The sequence below is a fragment of the Mandrillus leucophaeus genome, unplaced genomic scaffold (genome assembly GCF_000951045.1).
Source record: "Mandrillus leucophaeus isolate KB7577 unplaced genomic scaffold, Mleu.le_1.0 Scaffold121, whole genome shotgun sequence".
NCBI lineage: Eukaryota > Metazoa > Chordata > Mammalia > Primates > Cercopithecidae > Mandrillus > Mandrillus leucophaeus.
This window is the reverse complement of record NW_012100432.1, coordinates 6,134,459-6,156,943: the sequence shown is the minus strand read 5'-3', so window position 1 is coordinate 6,156,943 and position 22,485 is coordinate 6,134,459. Positions and strand designations below refer to the sequence as shown.

The following is a 22,485-nucleotide window of genomic DNA, read 5'->3' as shown; positions in this document are numbered from 1 at the left end:
GATTAGGTGAAGGAGTAGATGAATGAAAGTTTACAGAAGAGTCAGGGAGTTGCTGCAGTGGTTCAGGAGAGATGCATGGCAGTGACAACACTGGAAATGATGAGAAAAGAGCAGATTTAAGAGATGACTCTGAAGGAGAAGTAATCAGATGTGTGAGCTGGAGGGCCAACAGGAAGAAGCTGCCGGAGTAGCCAAGCCATTAGTAAAGATGGTGAAGTTCAGAGGAAAGGCATATTGGAAACCTTCAGGACGCACTTAAAATAGCTGATGGATTCAATGAAGCCTAGGATATGGCAGGAATATGGTGGATGGTGACACACCCATCAGCAGAATCCCACAGGGTAGGGAGGTCCTGGGAGGGCAAGTTGACTAAAACAATCCCTCTACTCAATTTGGTGCTGACTTTCCAAAAGTCAGAGAGAGAACCAACATCTCCAGAGGGCACCAACAGAACTCCCTAAACTGTGTACCGCCTCTTCAGAGATGCATCATCGGTCACACTGTGGGCAACATGATCTGGGACTCAGCCACTAACTTATCTGTGCATGCAGTGGTTGTATCACTGATATTTTGTTTTATTTTTGAGACGGGGTCTCACTCTGTCACCCAGGCTGGAGTGCAGTGGTGCCATGACAGCTCACTGCAGCCTCAAACTCCGAGGCTCAAGTGATCCTCCTACCTCAGCCTCCCAAGCAGCTGGGACCACAGGCATGTGCCACCACACCCAGCTAATTTTTTTATTATTTGTAGAGATAGGGTATCTTTACACTGTGCAAACTGGTCTCGAACTCCTGAGCTCAAGCAATTCTCCTGCCTCAGCCTCCTGAGTAGCTGGGACTTACTGGCACACACCACCACACTTAGCTAATATATTTTTTTTTTTTTTGAGATGGTGTCTTGCTCTGTCACCCAGGCTAGAGTGTAGTGGCACGATCTTGGCTCAACTGCAACCTCTGTCTCCCAGGTTCAAGCAATTCTCCTGCCTCAGCCTCCCAAGTAGCTGGGACTATAGGCATGCGCCACCACGCCCAGCTATTTTTAGTAGAGACGGGGTTTCACCATGTTGGCCAGGCTGGTCTCAAACTCCTGACCTCGTGATCCACCCACCAAGGCCTCCCAGAGTGCTGGGATTACAGGCATGAGCCACCGCGCCTGACACCTGGCTAATTCTTTAAAATTATTTGTAGAGATGGGGTCTCCCTGTGTTGCCCAGGCTGGTCTTGAACTCCTGGGCTCAAGCGATCCTCCTGCCTTGGCCTGCCAAAGTTCCAGGATTACAGGCATGAGCCACTGCACCTGGCCTGGGCTTCAGTTTTTATGTGGAATGAAGATGATGGTATATATGATTTCTAAGGTTCTTTATATCGCTGGTATTTTAAGCTTTGGATATAGTTCTGATAAATGTGTCTTATGTAACACAATGGCATTACAAACAACTCTACTGTCTTAAATAAGAATAAAACAGGATTCACTAGATTACAAATTCTTGTTGCCAAGCAAAGTGATTTTCTTCATCCCTACATTCCCAGCACCTAACATAGTGCCTGGTCCAGAGTAGAAAGGAGAGCAATGTGTGTTTGTTGAACTTTTCTGCCTCCTAAACACCAGGGCCTGTGCCTCCAGGGAGTAAGAGGCCCACCTGTCGGCCGGGCGGGGTGGCTCAAGCCTGTAATCCCAGCACTTTGGGAGGCCGAGACGGGCGGATCACGAGGTCAGGGGATCGAGACCATCCTGGCTAACATGGTGAAACCCCGTCTCTACTAAAAAAAAAAAAATACAAAAAACTAGCCGGGCGAGGTGGCGGGCGCCTGTAGTCCCAGCTACTCGGGAGGCTGAGGCAGGAGAATGGTGTAAACCCAGGAGGCGGAGCTTGCAGTGAGCTGAAATCTGGCCACTGCGCTCCAGCCTGGGCGATAGAGCGAGACTCCGTCTCAAAAAAAAAAAGGAAAAAAAAAAAAAAAAAAGGAGGCCCACCTGTCACTATACAGACTTCTTTACTCTCTCTATGAATTCCTCTCCTGCCTCTCAAAATGCAGTCCCTTCCAGGGTCAGCCTCTGACTCATCATTTCCACACTTCTTCCTTGGTCAGTGCTTATTCCACAGGCTGCATCTATTTTCTCTATGCTAAAGGCTCCCAAATTTACATCTTCTCCAGAGCTCCTCGCTTTTTTCCAGCCTCTCACTCCAGTGACTTGACAAATCACTAAACACTTGCTCACTAGCACTTGGAATCAGCAGTCCTTTTCCACTTTCTTACCAGTGCTCAACATCTAAAATTATTCCTTTTCTTTTTACTGTGTGGTCTCAGTTCCACTGCTTATCAGCTGTATGATCTTAGACATGTTGCTTAACCTCCACATGTCTCCCTTTCCTTAAGTGTAAAATAACAGTGGTACCTGCCACACAGAGCTGTGGTCAGGGTTCAGTGAGGTGACCCTGTGCACAGTCCACAGAGTAAACACTCAGTTAACTGTGGGGGGTCCTCCGCCTCCTCCTGCTTTTATTATTATTATTATTTGAGACAGAGTCTCGCTCTGTTGCCCAGGCCGGAATGCAGTGGTGTGATCTTGGCTCACTGCAACCTCCACCTCCCAGGTTCAAGCAATTCTCCTGCCTCAGCCTCTAGAGAAGCTGGGATTACAGGCACCCACCACCATGCCTGGCTAATTTTTGTATTATGGCTGGGCATGGTGGCTCATGCCTGTAATCCCAGCACTTTGGGAGGCCAAGGGGGTGGATCACCTGGGGTCAGGAGTTCAAGACCAGCCTGGCCAACACGGTGAAACCCCGTCTCTACTAAAAATACAAAAATCAGCCAGGTGTGGTGGTAGGTGCCTGTAATCCCAGCTGCTCGGGAGGCTGAGGCACGAGAATCGCTTGAACCTGGGAGGCAGAGGTTCCAGTGAGCCGAGATTGCACCACTACACTACAGCCTGGGTGACAGAGCGAGACTCTGTCTCAAAAAAAAAAAAAAAAAAAAAGAGAAAGAAAAATTTGTATTTTTAGTAGAGACGGGGTTTTGCCATGTTGGCCAGGCTGGTCTCAAACTCCTGACTTCAGGTGGATCCGCCCACCTTTGCCCTCCAAAGTGCTGGGATTATAGGCATAAGCCACCACGCCTGGCCATCTGCCTGCCATTATTATTATTAAAGCAGTTATTACCTGGTAAAATCGTAACAGGAAAAGTAGAAGTGTTCTCCACAGAATGAGGAGCAGCATAAACACTTGAGTTTTTATTTTTCATTTTTTATACTGAATGTAACTAAAGCCTAAGCACTTGAGTTTTAAGTCAAAGAAAATCCAGGAAAAAGGGTAGGGCAGGAGGGGATTGGTCATCTGTTGACAAGTGTAAATATGATCTTAATATTACAAATGTCTCTTAAAATAGAAGCAGAATTACTGGGAGGCCTGATGGGAGCACACACTAGGAACCAGTGGGGTAAGGGGCGTCTGTGTGGGCAGCTGCAGGGCAAACACCAGCAGTGTGAAAGCAGGGGTCCCAGGAGAGAGACCGTAAGACTGGATCCAAATGTGAGTTGAGAATAAAGAGTGAAGAAGCCAGGCTTTACCCAAGAGCAGAGCCAGTCCACAGAGTAAACACTCAGTTAACTTCTTTCGATTCACTAAGAAGATACAGCATCGGCCGGGTGCGGTGGCTCAAGCCTGTAATCCCAGCACTTTGGGAGGCTGAGACGGGCGGATCACGAGGTCAGGAGACCGAGATCATCCTGGCTAACACGGTGAAACGCCGTCTCTACTCAAAAGAATACAAAAATCAAGCCGGGCGAGGTGGCGGGCGCCTGTAGTCCCAGCTACTCAGGAGGCTGAGGCAGGAGAATGGTGTGAACCCGGGAGGCGGAGCTTGCAGTGAGCCCAGATCGTGCCACTGCACTCCAGCCTGGGCGACAGAGCGAGACTTCTTTTAAAAATAATAATAATAAAAATAAAAAAGAAGATACAGCATCACGTCCACGATATGCCTGCCAAAAATGCAGAGCCCGAATCTGACCACGGGAAAACTTCAGACAAACTAAAATTGAGGGGCAATCTACAAAATAACTGGCCTATACTCCAACAATGTCAAGGTCATGAAAGACAAAGAAAGACTAGAGGGTTTTCCAGAATAAAAGAGACAAAAGAGACATGCTGACTAAATGCAGTACATGATTCTGGACCAGACAGTGGACTATGAAATCCTGCTCTTTTTTTCTTTTGCTATAAAAGACACTATTGGGAAAACTGGCGAAGTTTGAATAAAGTTTGTAATTACAGAAGCATATTATATCAGTGTTAATTTCCTGATTTTGATCATCCTGCTGTGGTTTTTGGCAGAATGCTTTGTTCCTAAGAAATGCACACTGAAGTATTTGGAGCAAAGGAGTAACTGCAACTTACCATCAAATGGTTCAGCAAGAAGTACAGATCTGCGTCTCCATATGCATACATGCACACATATACAGTGACAAAGCAAATGCAGCAAAGCGTTAATAATGGGGGAATCTGAGCAAAGGGTGGATGGAATTATTCTTGCAACTTTTCTGTAAATTGAAATTTTTTTTTAAATAAGGAGTAACAGAGAGAGTGTGCACATGTGAGAGATACTTTCTTTTTTTTTTTTTTTTTTGAGATGGAGTCTTGCTCTGTCACCCAGGCTGGACTACAGTGCCACGATCTTGGCTCACTGCAACCCCCACCTCCTGGGTTCAACCAATTCTCCTGCCTCACCCTCCTGAGTAGCTGGGACTACAGGCGCACGCCACCATGCCCAGCTAATTTTTTGTATTTTTAGTAGAGACGGAGTTTTACCATGTTGGTCAGGCTGGTCCTGATCTCTTGACCTCGTGATCCGCCTGCCTTGGCATCCCAAAGTACTGGGCTTACAGGAGTGAGCCCCTGCACCCGTCCTGAGACACTGACTTTCACTACAAGCCAGTGAACACGCTTGAGCTGTCAAGAGGGGAACAGAAACATGGCAAGGGACAGGGCAGGCTATCCTGGCTGAGAGCGCAGAGCCCTGTGGCAGGAAGGAGCCACACCGCCCTGAAGCAGGTGAGACAGTCTTGAGAGACAGGGAGGAAGGTGCTTTTCCCACTCACGTGTCCAGGGAATACAGATCAGGCTTCCAGGAACTCGTTGTGTTGAGAGGGGAGAGGAAGCCTCAGTAGGCACTTTGGAGGTGAAAAAGGATCAAATCGACAATGGAAGAAGAGAAACAAAGAAGTGAAGCTGAGCAGGAAAAGGAGGGAGATGGAGATGAGGAGAGTAAAGAGAGGGGATAGGCAAGAGGAGAGGGAGGAGAGAGGGGACAACGACAGGGCTCCCTGCCCTCCCAGCCCGCCCTCAGTGACCCAGGGCAAGTCCTTGACACCCTCATCCTCAGCCCTGCTGCTGCCGACAGCTGTGATTCCAGAGGGAGGGTCTGACCAGCTGAGCGCTCCAGGGAATACCTTCCTACTCCATCCACTTTAGGCTCAGGAGAGAGGTTCCTCCATGAAGCCCTTTTAGTTTGTAGCCAAACCCCAAAAGTATGTCTGGGACCAAGGTGTACCTCCAGAGCCCCACACCTGGACACAGGTGTAAGCAAGCAGAGTCGCCCGGGAGACGCACTGGAGACACGTGGAAGTCTAAGGGCTGGTTCCATGGATTTGTCCCTGTCGTCAGGAAGAGCTGGGGCACTGAAGGATGAGAAAGGTCATCCAACATCCAAGACTCAGGCCCTCCAGGGAGAGGCTCGGGCTGGGCCTCGGAGCATGGGAAGCCACGAATGTCTAAGCTGCAGCTCGGAAGTCACCTGGAGCTGTCCCCCTCACTGCACAGGAGAGCCCTGGAGCACTTCCTGGATTGACTGCAGGATAACCTTAGGCTCCTGAGCTCCTGACCCTCCTGGAACTGCTGGGAATGGCACTGTGAAGTCACAGCCCCCCCTGGTGGCTCTACACAGAAACCACATGTTCCCCAGAGCCCTCACAACAGTTGGGTCTCCAAATCCCAGACTTGGGGATTTTACAGGTAGACAGAGGCCCTGCAAGAGCAAAGGGCCCATCTCTCGCCTTTTCCAGATGAGGGAGCACAGGAGGGGAGGATACTTGCTCTAAGTTGTGATATTAGACTTGTCACAGTTGTAAAGTTGTAAGACTCTTAGACTCTTGTGTGGTTAAAGCCAGTGTCTTTTGACACATCCTGGTCATTTAGTCCAGCACCCAGGCTTGGCTTGGGATGCTAGACAGGAGCAAGCTGACAAGCAGAATCATGACCTCTTCCCAGTCTGCCCACATCTTTGTGGCCACAGCCAGCCTCCTTAAAGCTGGGCTTGACTCACAAGAGTGGTTGGCGTTAAGAGCCCCAGGCCAAGCTTCAGGGTTCTGCAGGCACGGGCTGGAATTCTGGGTGGACACTTGCCTCTGTGTGCCGCACACCCACCCCTCCATGATGTGAGGCTAATACCTCTGGTTGTTACAAAGATGAAGTGGCATCAGGAATGCAAAACACCCACCCCACAGAAGGCACACTTTCCTTCTGTCACCCTCCATGTTCTCTGCTCCTCTCAGCATCCACACAGCCCAGCTCATGGCAGGTGTATCCGTGGTTAGGGTCAGGGTCCTAACATGGGAAGGGACCACAGGAGGCTACCTGATGAGGCCTCAGCCCTCTGGCAGACATCGGTGAGTCTAGAGAAGATGAGCTGGCAATTATCTTCAAGAATATGGCTGGGTCTCTTTAGAGAGGCATTTCTGTGTTATTGACTTACCCCTACACCCCCATTTACCTAAACCCAGCTGTGATGGTTCCTTTACAACTCAAGTCCATCTCTGTTTCATCTGTTAAGTGAGCAGCACCTGCTAGCATCGCCTTCACAGGAAACAACGTACATAGTCTCTTAGTTGCCCCCAAACCTAGCCTCTTTTCTTGGGGCTAAGCAACTGTAATTATTCTTTATTCTCAACCTTCCTGTTTTCATCCTTCCCTTGTGAAAACTCTGGATTCACCACAGTGGTTTTTTTGTATGTTTGTTGTTTGTTTGTTTTGAGATAGGGCCTCGGTTTGTCGCCCAGGCTGGAGTGCAATGGCACGATCTCAGCTCACTGCAACCTCCGCCTCCTGGGTTCAAGTGATTCTCCTGCCTTAGCCTCCCAAGTAGCTGGGATTAAAGCACCCGCAACCACATCTGGCTAATTTTTGTATTTTTAGTAGAGACGGGGTTTCACCATATTGGTCAGGCTGGTCTCGAACCCCTGACCTCAGGTGATCCACCCGCCTTGGCCTCCCAAAGTGTTGGGATTACGGGCGTGAGCCACTGTGCCCAGCCTCACCACAGTTTTAAGAGTGTTACAAAATCAGCACAGGGGGTACACAATAAATATTTGCTGAATGAACTATTGAAAACTGAACAAGATTCACTAAATTGAGACTAACTGATGCAAAATGTAAAGGGGTTTCTCCACTCCGGTGGCACTACTGTCATTTATCACAGCTGGTAAGGTCAGCTCTCCCACGCCCCCTGTGATGGGTCGGTGCTGGCTCAAATGCAGCTCCAGTTCACCCTGATGAAGCACCAGGCCTGGGTCCCCCAGGCCTTATTTGTCCCCTTTCTTTTAAACTCATTATGGTGCTGGCTTTGTTCCCTAAATAGATCATTTTTCCCTCCTATATTTCACCACAGTTCTGTATAGGTTTCTTTCCCCAATTTATCAAGGTCACACTGGACGTTTCTTCTGTCTCTCAGGGCAGCCATAACCCCAGGGATGAACTTCAGCACAGGCTGAAATATCAATGAACAGGCAAAAGGGCCAGAGTCCTTGAAAGATCACCTTAAATGTCCCTTTAGGTTAATGTCAAGTCACTGAAAATTGTCCCTTGGCTTCAAACTACTTTTTGATAGTCGACCTCAATAGTCATCAAAGAAATATAAAGTAAACTGCAAAATGCCAGTCTTTGGAACTACCAACCTGACAAGTATATGTATACATTCAAGGTCATTCATGCCTAGTATTGGAAGGGTGCAAGATGGGAAGGAAAGCAGGTCACATTTCTGGAGGGCTACTGAGTCATAGGAACGAGAAGCTTTAAAGACAAATATTCTGAACCTATAATCTCACTTCTGGAAAGGTACCCTAAGGAGACGATTAGGGATGCTCACAGTCATGTGGCTTCATAGATCCCCATCATGGCACAGTCCATGTAACAGAAGACTGGGGTCCAGCACCCACACTGCAGGGGACTGCCCAAAGAAATGACAGACCTGCCTTATATTGGGAGACCATGGCAGCCTTGAACAGGCTGCAGAGCTGTGTGTGCTGGCTTGGAAAGAGGTTTCTAAGTGAAACAGCAAGATGTGTACACCACAGTGTCCACTATTGTCCATTTTTTGTAAAAGTATATTTTATATATGTCCTATAAAGGAAAAAAAAAAGTCCAGAAAGAGCTAGGCACAATGGCTCATGCCTGTAATCCCAGCACTTTGGGAGACCGAGGCAGGTGGATCTCCTGAGGTTTGGAGTTCAAGACCAGCCTGGCCAACACGGCGAAACCCCAGCTCTACTAAAAATACAAAAATTAGCCGGGGGTGGTGGCACATGCCTGCAGCCCCAGCTCTCAGGAGGTAGAGACAGGAGAATTGCTTGAACCTGGGAGACAGAGGTTGCAGTGAGCCAAGACTGCACCAGTGCACTCCAGCCTGGGCGACAGGGCAAGACTCCATCTCAAAAAAAAAAAAAAAAATACAAAAATTAGCTGGGCGTAGGGACACATGACTGTAATCCCAGCCACTCAGGAGACAGAATCGCTTGAACCCATGCAGCAGAGGTTGCAGTGAGCTGAGATCACACCACTGCACTCCAGCCTGGGCAAAGAGTGAGACTGTTTCAAAAAAAAAAAAAAAAAAAAAAGTCCAGAAAGAGGTAGTCCAAAACGTTAACATTCACTGACCCTGAATGACTGGATCATAGGTGATTTTTATTTTCTTCTTTTAGTTGCAGTTTTAAATTTTTATATGTTGATATTTATTACTAGCATAGAACAAGAATGACAAGGCTTTTGTTTTGGTGGCTAAGTAAAAGTGCTCTCTTTGTTGCTCTGTCCACAGGCTCCACAATTATCAGCCCATCCTAAGGATATGGACACGCCTGATGTGTGGGCAATGACCCAGAAGGTCAAATCATTCTACAGCAGACACAATCACGACAAGGCTTCGCTGTACAGGAACCACTTCCAGGTCCCAGCAGACAGCTGCTCTGTTGGTCTGCTTTCTCCAAAATTGATTACAGCAATGATAACTAAAGTAGCCTAATGAAGGACTTTGTATTGAGGGGAGCAGCAGGTCTTCAAGTAGAACTCAGATTTGAGATTTAATTCTGCCACTGTGTCATTTAGAGCCACTTTTAAATCTCTCTAAGCCGGCTTCTCTAGCTGTAAAACAGTGATATAATCATGCCTGCTTTTACAGATTTCATCAGGTTGCTGTGAGGTTAAAAAAAAATCCAAGTGGGCCGCGTGCGGTGGCTCACGCCTGTAATCCCAGCACTTTGGGAGGCCGAGGCGGGCAGATCATGAGGTCAGGAGATCGAGACCATCCTGGTTAACACGGTGAAACCCCCTCTCTACTAAAAAATACAAAAATTAGCCGGGCGTGGTGGCGGGCACCTGTAGTCCCAGCTACTCAGGAGGCTGAGGCAGGAGAATGGTGTGAACCCAGGAGGCGGAGCTTGCAGTGAGCCGAGATTGCGCCACTGTACTCCAGCCTGGGCGACAGAGCAAGACTCCATCTCAAAAAAAAAAAAAAAAAGAAATCCAAGTGAAAATGACATATAGGCACTTTATAAGTGTTCCCTACTCAAGTGCAGTACTGTTGTCTCATGCTCTCTTTCTGTTAATAGCACCTCAATTCTACTCTGGGGGACACTCCTCCTCTCTTTTTGGTTTGGAATGTCCCCTGGCTTCAGGGACAGCTCAACATGGGCGTGGATAGTCAAATTCCATCCCCAAGCTCGGGACTCAGCGAGATCATCCAGAGACTGTTCCTGAAGTGATGGGAAGGCAGATCTCCCTTTCTGCAGGGTGCTGAGTGATAGGACGACAGTGTGCAGCTACTGGGGCTCTCCAAGCCAGCACCCAGGACCAGCCTGCCTGAGAACGAAGCCAGCAAGGGAAAGCTGAGCACAACTGATGGGGCAGGGCAGGCTCCAGCATGTGGAGGGCGGCACGTGGAGGGCGGCACGCTGAGTGCTGGAGCAGGAAGCCCATTCCTGGACCCCCGTTCTTCAGCCAATAAAGTCCCCTTTTATCACACAGGCCTGTGAGCCCATCTGAGTGGGGTATCTAGGACTTGCCAACCCCAAAGATTAAAGTGTTTCTTGCAGAACACTTTAATTTGCTCACTCACTAGGAAAATTAAAACTGCATGCAAGACAATTTCCTTAAGGAGCTTAGAAAATGAAAGGGCTGGAGGGGACAGTGGGGACAGTCTCGAATGAGTAGGTAACCTGACAGACTGCTCCTAATCATTAATAATTGTGCATGAATTAACTGATCAGGCTGTAACTTCGCTTGATGCTAGCTGGTGGAGCAGCAATTCGCATTCCATGTCTTTTTCCCTGCTTTGTTGAGGTCGCTCTTTTCACTTGAAATGTCATAGAATCATAATATTTTCAAGCTGGAAACATTTCAATCTATTATTCCCAGGTCTCATTTTGCAGATGAAGAGACTGAAGCCAACATTAGAAAAGCAACCCACTCAAGGTCACACTGTTCATTATCCACCAAGCAGAAACTCCACCAGCTGTTTTTCCCACTGGGCCTGGGGACCATCACTACAGATGGAGAAGGAAGGCATCAGCTCTACCTGAGGCCCAACACACTAGAAATGGGATGTATGACAAAGTCCTAGTAACAGAATGGACTGGTTTCCTGTCTCACATGTGCCATCAATGTGCTCCCTTGGCAAGAAGCTAGGCCCAGGGCATCAGTGCTCAGGGACACCAACTCCAGATTCGGCTCTGTCACACACAAGCTGTGTGGCCTTGGGCAAAGGTCTGAACCTCCCTTGGCCCGGCTCACCATCTGTCAAGCAAAGAGAATAACTGCCACCTGGCTGAGCTCACAGAGTGGTTGTGAAGTTCAAATGAGCTAACTCAAAATTCTCTGGAGCCAGGCATGGTGGCTCACGCCTGCAATCCCAGCACTTTGGGTGGCCAAGACGGGCAGATCACGAGGTCAGGAGATCGAGACCAGCCTGGCCAACATGGTGAAACTCTGTCTCCACTAAAAATACAAAAATTAGCTGGGCATAGTGGCGCACCCCTGTAATCCCAGCTACTCGGGAGGCTGAGGCAGGAGAATCACTTGAACCTGGGAGGCGGAGGTTGCAGTGAGCCAAGATCGTGCCATTGCACTCCAGCTTGGGCAATAGAGTGAGACTTTGTCTCAAAAACAAAAAAATTCTATGGAAAAATGGTGATAAGTACTATACAGAATATGACATTAGTGCTAGTCTCTAGTAAAATCACTGTGCTGAGAGGTGACATGACAGAGCAGAGAGGCTTTGGAGTGTAACAACTTGGGTTTGAATCCTGATTGTTACATTGACTTGCTGGGCTGTAAATTCAAACTCCCTAAGCCTCAGGTTTGCTTATCAGCTAAATGGAAGTAAGAATATATACTTAAACATTTTTCAGTGGAGGTTAAATAAGAACCCACAACCCCTAACATAGTGCTAGGCACATACCTAGTGTCGAATACATGAACTGATGTCACAATTATTAAAAGGGTACTTGATCTGAGATTGACCTGTTTGCAGCATAATTTTCAACAGTCCCTGCTACTGCTGCACGCAGTTCAATGTCCCTAATAGCCATGTTAGGATAGCACTTGGTACAGTCACTCTGGACTCTGCAGGACTCCTGACCCAGGCAGGCCTCTCAAGGTTCCTTTGTGTTCCTCCAACCCCCAAGAGGTGATCCACCTCCTTCTCCCCAAGAACCCCTAGACAGAAGCCTGTGACTCTGGGGTACAAGAGCAGAAGAGAATAGTGGGGTGGGGCACGCCACTGTCCCCTGCGCTGCCTCCTAGACCAGCCTATTTGCTGTCAGCCTGCCACCTTAGCCACTTTCTTTCCTCTGTCATGTCCTAATCACGCGCCATCAAGGTGCTGCGAGAAAACAGAAGCAGGGGTGAGTGACTAGCCTGATTTCAGGGCCACTGCCAGTACATGGAGATGTCCCCTCTGGGCAGATGAATTAGAAAAAGGTACTCCTCCCACCCAGCCCATAGCCTGATGGGCAGGGCGTATGCTGGACTTCAGCTCCAACTCCCATGCTCGGTCAGGAGCCCTGGACAGGGCACCACCAGCATGACCACGTGCAGTGGTCCTGATCACTGGGGAGAGCTGGCAAAAGCCTCTTGAAGCTAGCCCTCTTGAGCTAGGTGCTGAAGGTCAAATACACCTCCACTAGGACATCGGGATGGAGAAGAGCTTCCCAAGCAGATGGGACAAGAGGAAGAAGTGCATCATAGGCTTAGGGAATAGGCCAGGCTGTTGTCAGTGAGAAGACACTGACTCTAGATCCAGCTCCATTACATCCAAACCATGTGCCCTTGGGCAAAGCACCCCACTTCCCCATACCTCAGTTCAACTCTGCCAAGCAAGGAAGAGAACAAGCTGATGATGAGCTAATCAGATGCATGCTGGAGCAGGGAAGGAGAAGAGGCTGGGGAAGGCTGGGGCCGGAATGTCAAGAGCATTTTCTGCCATGCTAAGAAGTTTAGCCTTTAACCTGTGAGCACTGGGGTTTGAGAAGGGGTTTCTTCGCTAGTCTGTTTGAGAAGAAGATGGGCAACTCTAGTTTTTTCACAAGATCATGGTTAGGTGGTATGGAGAAGAGACTGACCTGAGGAAATGTAAGGGCTGTGGTCAAGTGGACAAGTCTGGAGAAGAGCAATGAGGAACAGGACTGAAGCAGCTCTCCTCCCTGCCACTCCCTGGCCTCTCACCCTTCTCCCTTCCCTTCCCCAGCCTCCCACCCTCCCCCCCTGCACCTCCTCTGCCTCCTGCCCTCCTCCCTGTACCTCCCTAGCCTCCTGCCCATCCTGAGTAGGGCGACTGGTATCCCCACCTCACAGCCATGCCATGTGCAGCTGTGGTGAGGACTAGAGACGATGGAGGCAAAGGCCTACGCATGGCTCATATTGAATGAATGAGAGCTATTTTTATTCTTATGAGACCTAGGGAAGCCAATGGGGGAGGAAGAGACATGAACTGAAAGAAAAAGAAAGGGAAACGAATCCCCTGGGGAGGGGGGAGGACAACAAATTGAGCTCATCAAGGCTTCAGGGCTCTTCACTGTGGTCCTGAGGCCAAGGCTCTCTGTGTGACTGCTTACCCCACACTTGACGCTCAACAGTCTCAACAAAAGGAAAAGGCCAGACAAAGACTCAAGAATTGTCTGGTACAATGTAAAAGTTTCTTTTAAATCATTTCTTGGCCAAGCACAGTGGCTCACACCTGTAATCACAATACTTTGGGAGGCTGAGGTGGGTGGATCACTTGAGGTCAGGAGTTCAGTCAGCCTGGGCAACACGGTAAAACCCATCTCTACTAAAATTACAAAAATTAGCTGGGTGTGGTGGCACACCTGTAATCCCAGTTACCAGGGAGTCTGAGGCAGGAGGATCATTTGAACCTCAGAGGCAGAGATTGCAGTAAGCGGAGATCACACCACTGCACTCCAGCCTGGGCAAGAGTGAGACTCTGTCTCAAAACAACAACAGCAACAAAATACCATTTATTTAAAATGATAAGAGGACAGATTTATCAATGGATGCTGCCATGACAACAGATGATCTGTATGGAGAAAATAAATTAGATCCTTATCTTACACCATACACAAAAATAAATTATAGCTAGATTGGACTTAAATGTAAAAAATTAAGCTAAAGAATAGAAGGGGCCAGGCGTGGTGGCTCACACCTGTAATCCCAGCACTTTGGGAGCCTGAGGCAAGTGGATTGCTTGAGCCCAGGCGTTCAAGACCAGCCTGGGCAACATGGCAAAACCCCATCTCTACCAAAAAACAGAAAAATTAACCAGGCATGGTGGGGTACACCAGTAGTCCCAACTACTTGGGAGGCTGAAGCAGGAGGATCGATTGAGCTCAGGAGGTCAAGGCTGCAGTGAGCTAAGATTGTGCTGCTGCACTCCAGCCTGAGGTAAGAGCGAGACCCTGTGTCCAAAAAATAAAAACAATTTTTTAAAAAGAATTTACATTAAAAAAAGAATAGAAGGAAGAAAGGTGCATGTATCTCAAGGGCAGAAAGTATTTTCTAATCATAAAGTAAAGAAAAACACATAAAAACATTTTAAAAGAAGTAATTTTGCTGGGTGCAGTGGCTCACAACTGTAATTCCAACACTTTGGGAGGCTGAGGTAGGTGGATTACTTGAGGTCGGGAGTTTGAAACCAGCCTGGCCAACATGGTGAAACCCCATCTCTACTAAAAATACAAAATTTGCTGGGTGTGGTGGCATGTGCCTATAATCCCAGCTACTTGGGAAGCTGAGGTAGGAGAATTGCTTGAATTTGGGAGGCAGAGGTTGCAGTGAGCTAAGATCACACCATTGCACTCCAGCCTGGGTGACTAGAGTGAAACTCCATCTCAAAGAAAAAAAAAAGTAATTTTAAGCTCATAAAATATTTAATTTCTTTATGCCAAAAATTATAATCAAAATAAAAGCAGTTGACAAACTGGAAAAATGTTTTCTATGTATGTCAGAGGAAAGTTAGTACCCTTTTTCAGATTTGTACAGGGATAAGAAAAAATTAAAGACTCAATAGAAAAAAATAGAAAAGTAATAATAATAGCTAATACTCACAGAGCACTTAACAATGTGCCAAGCACTGAGTTAAGTGCTCGAAATATATGATGGTGTGTGAACCCCACAACCCTGTGAGGTGGGTATATGATTATCTCCAATTCCTAGATGGGAAACTGAGGCTTAGGGTAAGTTACTCACAAAAAATTGTGTCACTGTTAAATGACAGCGCTGGAGCCTTCCTGACTCCAAGGCCTGTTCTCTTAACTACACTGTGCTTCAAATAAAAAATAAGAGTGATAAGTGGTCGCTATTTTTTTTCTATATATAATGAATGTACATTTATATTTTGTACATATATGAGTTAAAATTTACTAGAATCAAAGGCCATTATAATTTTTCCTATCAAATTGACAAGGGAAAGAGAGAACATTTGGTGGGGGATGCGGTGTTCATTCTCTCGGTCTCCTCCTGTATCTGGCCACCTCTTTACACCACTTTCCCTGCAGGCTCCCATCTTCATCCCTTCCCTGGTCTCCCTGTGCCTAGAGATGGTAAGCACCCAGCTGCTGCTAGCCACAGATCCTTTGGTGGTTCACCCGTATCCAGCCCATACCTTCATAAATCTGCTGCTTTATAAACAAATTCTCCTTAGATTGTCTTAATTTGATTGTGTCTTCTGTTTCTGTGTGGGATGCTGACTGATACATCTTTTTTTTTTTTTTTTCTGAGATGGAGTCTTGCTCTGTCCCGCAGGCTGGAGTGCAGTGGTGCAATCTCAGCTCACTGCAACCTCCGCCTCCCAGGTTCAAGCAATCCTCCTGCCTCAGCCTCCTAAGTAGCTAGGATTACAGGCACCTGCCACCACACCTGGCTAATTTTTGTATTTTTAGTAGAGACGGGGTTACACCATGTTAGCCAGGCTGGTCTCAAACTCCGGACCTCATGATCTGCCCACCTCAAACTCCCAAAGTGCTGGGATTACAGGCGTGAGCCACCATGCCCAGCCCTGATACATATTTTGACTTACCAATTTTATTCCAGAAATTAATCCTAAGGAAACAACCAGGAAGGTGTGAAAATGTATAAGGATATTTGTCGCAGCATTAAAACTGAAGACAACCTAAGTATTCAACAGTAGGGAACTAGTTTAATAAATTTGATGACCCACATGATGAAATATTATGTAGTTGTTAAAAATCAGGGCTGGGCACAGTGGCTCACGCCTGTAATCCCAGCAGTTTGGGAGGCTGAGGCGGGCAAATCACCTGAGGTCGGGAGTTCGAGATTAGCCTGACCAACATGGAGAAACCCTGTCTCTACTAAAAAAAATACAAAATTATTCAGGCATGGTGGCACATGCCTATAATCCCAGCTACTCAGGAGGCTGAGGCAGGAGAATCACTTGAATTCAGGAGGCAGAGTTTGCAGTAAGCCAAGATGGCGCCATTGCACTCCAGCCTGGGCAACAAGAGCAAAACTGTCTCAAGAAAAAAAAAAAAAAATCAGGTTACAAGCCGGGCAAAGTGGCCCACAGCTATAATCTGAGCACTTTGGGAGGCCAAGGGAGGAGGATCACTTGAGCCCAGGAGTTCAAGACCAGCCTGGGCAACATAGCAAGACCCCATCACTACAAAAAAATGAAAAAATTAGTCAGGCGTGGTGGCACGTTTTTGGTCCCTGCTACCTATGAGGCTAAGGTGGGAGGATCGCTTGAGCCCAGGAGTTCGAGGTTACAGTGAGCTATGATCGCACCTGAACAATGGCGCAAAACCTCAACTCTAAACATAAATAAATAAATAATAACATGTTGGCCGGGAGAGGTGGCTCGCACCTGTAATCCCAGCACTTTGGGAGGCTGAGGCAGGCAGATCACTTGAGGTCAGGAGTTAGAGACCAGTCTGGCCAACATGGTGAAACCCTGTCTTTACTAAAAATACAAAAATTAGCTGGGTGTGGTGGTGTATGCCTCTAATCCCAGCTACTCGGGAGGCTGAGGCAGGAGAATCACTTGAACTCGGGAGATGAAGGTTGCAGTGAGCCAAGGTCATGCCACTGCACTCCAGCCTGGGTGACAGAGCTAGACTCCATCTCAAAAAAAGTAAAATAAATAAATAATAACATGTTTAAAAATCAGGTTACAAATGGATATTTAACAATGCAGAAATATACTTATGAAATATATTGAGTGAAAACAAAATGTTCTTGCGAATCCTATTTTGAATATAAAAGTGAATGATGTATCCCCAAACTACTAATGGTAATTATCTTTTAATTATCAGGTTATGGGTGGTTTTTATTTTCTTCTCTTTTTTTTGAGACAGATTTTTGTTCTTGTCGCCCAGGCTGGAGTGCAGTGGTGCGATCTCAGCTCACTGCAACCTCCACCTCCCGGGTTCAAGCAATTCTCCTGCCTCTGCCTCCTGAGTAGATGGGATTACAGGTGTCTGCCACCATGCCCAGCTAATTTTTGTATTTTTAGTAGAGACGGGATTTCACCATGTTGGCCAGGCTCATCTCAAACTCCTGACCCCAAGTGATCCACCCGCCTCAGTCTCCCAAAGTGCTGGGATTACAGATGAGAGCCACCACACCCAGCCTTATTTTCTTCTTTGTATTATTTTTGTGCGTTTTAGATTTTCTACAATGTTCATGTGTTCTTTCATAATTGGAAAAAGTATATCCAATAAATATTATCTAATTTAAAAAGAAACATTAAGGTTAAGTTCTGTAGCACCTTGCCCCATGTGCACACACAATAACACCAATTCCTCAGTCCCTGCTGAGAGATGGGCCCCTGCTGGCCCAGGACATTGGTGGAGCGGCTATGGCTGGCAGCGCTGCCTGCAAGCTCCTGCACATCTGCATCAGCGTCAGCTTATGGCGGCGGGCATTCAGCCCGGAGCCCTAGGCCTCAGGCTTGCTTCAGGACCCAAATGTTCACCAGCTGGGCTCTGTAAACCCAAACACCAGCTCTGGTGCATGACTGAGGGAAGGGCAGTTAGAATGCCTCAACTGCTGGTCGGATAGACTCAAGGAAACACAGATCAACTGACCCCGTGGCAATCTTCAACAGAGACAGCATAGAGCAGTAGGGAAAAACAAAACAATGAGCCCCAGGGCTTGGAAAGCCATAGGTCTGAATCATGACTGAGCATCTGAGCCGCTGTTTGACCTCAGGCCAGCTTTTAACCTCTCAGTCTCAGTGTTTTCTTGTCTACAAGGGGGGGTCATATTACTTATCTCTCAGGTTATAAGCATCGGATTGAATTAAATGAGCACAGAATAAAGGCTCCCTAAACAGTGGTTAATATTAAAGAGAAAGGGCCTCCTGGGCCTGTGAGACACTCAGGGTCCCAGAGCCTTAGCTCTGATGTGCAGGTAAACAGCAGCAGCATGGTAAAAACTGTAGGGAGAGAGAAGAGATGGTTCTGGCAAGGAAATGGTCACCTGGTGTTTTGCCTAGACACTTGGCTGGCACTCAACACATGCTCTGTCGGTAAGAAGAGCTACCTGCAGTGGGTCCCAGGTCCAGACTTGAGTCATTCAGCTCTTCCTCCTCTTCCCAGAAGTACTGTGGTGGCTGCAGAATCCGAGACTCTTCACTCTCTTCGCTGGGGAAGCCTGAGCCAGGGGCTCCCAGCCCAGCTCCCAGGCCCATAGTCTCACTAGGCTCCTCTGAGTCCAGTGGCTCCAAGCCAGTGGGCAGCAGGAGGTCTAGCAGGGAGGTGGAGGTGAGGCCCTCTGGGCCAGGCTCATCAGACCCAGCCGCACAGGCACCCAGGAACGCTCCTGTGCAGACATAAAAGCCAGACAGTCAGAGGAGGCAAGAGAAGACAAAGACTGGTGCCAGGTTAGAGCATGTCTCAAATGACAAAGGTCCTGGGGAGGGGGGGACTTCAGTGGACACTCCTGAACACCCAGAGGCTTTGCGGGGATTCCGAGACGCTGTTTTCATTTCAAAAAGGCCAAATTGCTTAGACTTCCCTATGGCAGGGGCAAGGGGAGACAGATGGAGACAGGCAGGGGAGAGAGAGGAATCACTGAGTCAGCGTTCCACTGCGCATGTGCTCACTCAGAAAGCGCCTCCTGAGTACCCCCTCTCTGCTGGCAATTGTGCTGCATGTTTGGGGCTACAAACAGAAGTGAAGACAGGGCCCATGCTTTTAAGGACCTAGCTGTATGATTGGATGAACATGGTGTTCCCCAGGCTTCCATCCTTGGCTGAAATTTCTCCAAAACTGAATTAAGAATATGATTTGTATTTCAGCAATACAGTATCCTGAATATAGTCTTTAGTTTTTTTATTTTTTATTTTTTTTGAGATGGACTCTTGCTCTGTTGCCCAGGCTGGAGTACAGTGGTACAATCTCGGCTCACTGCAATCTCCGCCTCCCAGGTTCAAGTGATTCTCTTGCCTCAGCCCCCCGAGCAGCTGGGATTACAGGTGCCCACCACCACGCCCAGCTAATTTTTGTATTTTTAGTACAGACAGGGTTTCGCCATGTTGGTCAGGCTGGTTTTGAACTCCTGACCTCAAGTGATCTGCCCTCCTCAGCCTCCCAAAGTGCTGGCATTACAGGCATGCGCCACTGAGCTCAGCCTCTAAACGTAGTCTTTTAAAAAACCACATGAGGTCACACAGTTCAAACCCAACCCAGTGCTGGTAATTTGATGTATTTGTTTAGAATCTTGGATTCTCTCTCTCCTAATTTACCAAAACAAGCAAATAAATGGACAGGAAAACAAATTAAAGGAGGCCTTCTTTCTCTTCTTTCACTCTCATTCTTTAAGGACAGGAATATAGCCCTATTTGCCAGTTTCACAACTTAACCTCTAACTTAATGACCTAACCACACAAATTACTAACTTGCTGTGAGGCTCCTGGAAAGCTGCTCAAGACCTCTGGGTCTCAGTCTCCTCACCAGAAAGGCAAGGAAGCTAAATGAAATGACATCTGAATTATTTTCTAAGACTAACATTTAAGGATCTAGGGAACAGGGAATTTCACAGTCTTCCTCTTGCTCTACACCAGATGCCTACTGTGACCTGACTTGACTGTAGTGCATGGCAATTTTTGGTGATGTTTATAATAAAAATAGGGCTAATATTATTGGTGCCATGTGCTTTGCTGAGCAGGCCCTAAGCTTGATATGTGCCAATACTGTGACTGGCCACTGAAAAAAATGAGTGTTTCAGACTGTCCTGTGAGTCTGGGTATGAGGGAGTCTGTGCACACCGTGCACCAGCCAGACAACTCACAGCCAAGAACGCCACATCCAGCCATAGGGGTGTATTCTGGGTTGTGTGGATGGCGGACAGGGAGTAGAGACTCCAGGGGAAGATAGACAGGCCCTGAGGTCAGAGACAGGAAGATATTCTATAACAGGAGAGAAAGGCTGGTACCAGGAAATAGGTTACATTCTGGTTTCTCTGGCTGAGCAACTTCATCACCACCAGCCTTGCTCTACTCTTCTGTGTAATAAGGACAGCACTTCCTACCATGCCTCCAGTGTGAGGGGCACCAAATGAGGTAATTCCTGAGCCATGTGTGAAAGCTGCTCTACAAAGAGCTTCACAAACCAAAGTATTCTACAAATATTGTGTTATTATCCTTTATAAAAAACAGAGACCTGTGAAGTTCATGGCCTGGGGAAAAAAAATTTTAAAAGACACCATGGTATCTTCAAATACATTAAAAGGTTGATGTGAATAAGAAGATCAGAGTGATTCTATGTGGCCTCAAAGCCAACGCTGGGGCTAAGGAGGCATCAGAGCCTTAGCATCTGACCAGGGCTAGTAACATCTGTGCCAGCCTTTAAGATCCCGTGAAGCTCTGTCTCTCAATAAAATAATTCACACGTCCAACTCTGAGCTTTAGAAAGTACCATCATAACTAGAGGGTGGGGCTGGGTGCAGTGGCTCACACCTATAAATCCCAGCAGTTTGGGAGGCCAAGGCGGGAGGATCACTTGAGGTCAGGAGGTTGAGACAAGCCTGGCCAATATGGCAAAACCCATCTCTTCTAAAACACAAAAACTAGCTGGGCGTAGTGGCACACGCATATAGTCTCCAGCTACTCAGGAGGCTAAGGCAGGAGAATCGCTTGAACCCCGAAGGCACAGGTTGCAGTGAACCAAGATGGTGCCATTGCACTCCAGCCTGGGCGACAGAGCAAGACTCTGTCAAAAAAAATAAAAATAAAAATGAAAAAATAACTAAAGGGCGGGCATGCTGTGACCCTGGGCAGGTGGGAGCCAATGGCACTGCTGTGTTGCCAATGCTTCTGAGGACTGCTCACAGGAGAATGCCTTCTGCCAAGTCCAAACCAAGAAGCCATCACACCCCATCCAGAATGTCTTCTGTTCGCCTCGGCACCATGTCCATGGTCAAAGATTCTGCTTCCAGGTAGGCCCTGGCTCCATGAAGCTGAAGCCATGTTCCCGGAGCCTGTGTCTGACACCCTGACTCAAACAGAGAAACAACCATCTCATATTTTGTGGTTTCTTTGAGCCAAAGGCATTTAAAAGCCAGAGAAAGCCAAGACAATCAATTTTGGGTCCACTCCCCTTGAAGTTCCCCTTTGTTCCTGGGAGAGGATGAATTAAGAATATTGGATTCCCTCTAGCCCAGACTTTCCCATGACCTCTTCCACTCTAATTTCCTCTTTCCATCATAGGGGGACCCTAAGCTACTCTTGGATTTTTTCCTAGCCCAAATATTACAGAAGAAAGCAGTATCTATCCCCTACTAGATAGATGGGAAAAAGACAGTGTGCCAAGTCCTACCACAAAACAGTACCTTCTTAAGGTTCTTCCTGAGAGGGGTTATCCAATGATGTCCCAATTAATAACCTACAATAACACACATCTTTGCAATGAGACTTTGTAGCTCCTCCCATCAAGAGATGAAATCTAATTCTCCACTCCTTGAATCTGAGCTACCTTTGTGAGTTACTACACAAGACAAGGCAGGAGAAAAGATGATGTGCCATTTCCAAGGCTAGGCCTCAAGATACCTTGAATGCTTCCATTCTCTCAGGATTTTCCTCAAGGCTATCCTTCAGGAAAATGGGAGCCCATGCAGAAGACAGCCAGGTCAGCTCAGTGTCCTAGCTGAAGTCCCAAAGTGAGAGAGCCAGACAAGACCGGCAAAGGTGATAAACAGTTGATGACAAACTTGAAGGAGTTCAGCTGAGACCAGAACCACCCAGCTGACTGCAGCCTAAATTGCCAAACTACAGAATCATGAGCTAAATAAATGGCTACTGTTTAAATCCAAAGCTTTCAAACGAACCAGCATGGAATCACCATGAGGGCTTGTTAAAACAGAGACTGTTAAGCCCACCCTAGAGTTCTGAATCCAGTTGGTCTGTGATGGGGCCCAACAATTTGCATTTCGAGCAAGTTCTCAGGTGATGCTTCTGGTCCAGGGATCAGATCTCGAGAATTGAGAATCTGAAACCACTAAATTTTGGGGTGATTTATTACACAGAAATAGCCAACTGATACATTAAGAAAAATTATAAACCGAGTTCTCCTTTTGGATCAGAGTAGTGTTTAAATGGTTAAATTCCATTCATTCATTCATCCATTCATTCATTCATTCTTCAACCGAAAAGCCTTTATTAAATGCTTTTTTGGACTAGGCATGATCCAAGGCTATGTTGGTACAGAAATAAG

General features: G+C 47.3%; 1 protein-coding gene across 1 annotated transcript in view; it reads right to left on the bottom strand.

The window, feature by feature from the left end:
* PODXL2 (podocalyxin-like 2) overlaps window positions 1–21,242 on the bottom strand; it is a 35,979-nt gene extending 14,737 nt beyond the window's left edge. Inside the window, exons 1-2 of the mRNA XM_011971311.1 lie at window positions 21,182–21,242; window positions 18,317–18,595 (exon numbers count right to left, since the gene is read on the bottom strand). Of these exons, the coding sequence (XP_011826701.1) occupies window positions 18,317–18,595; window positions 21,182–21,242 (340 nt within the window). The remainder of the gene's footprint in view (window positions 1–18,316; window positions 18,596–21,181) is intronic.
* Window positions 21,243–22,485: the final 1,243 nt, after the last annotated feature.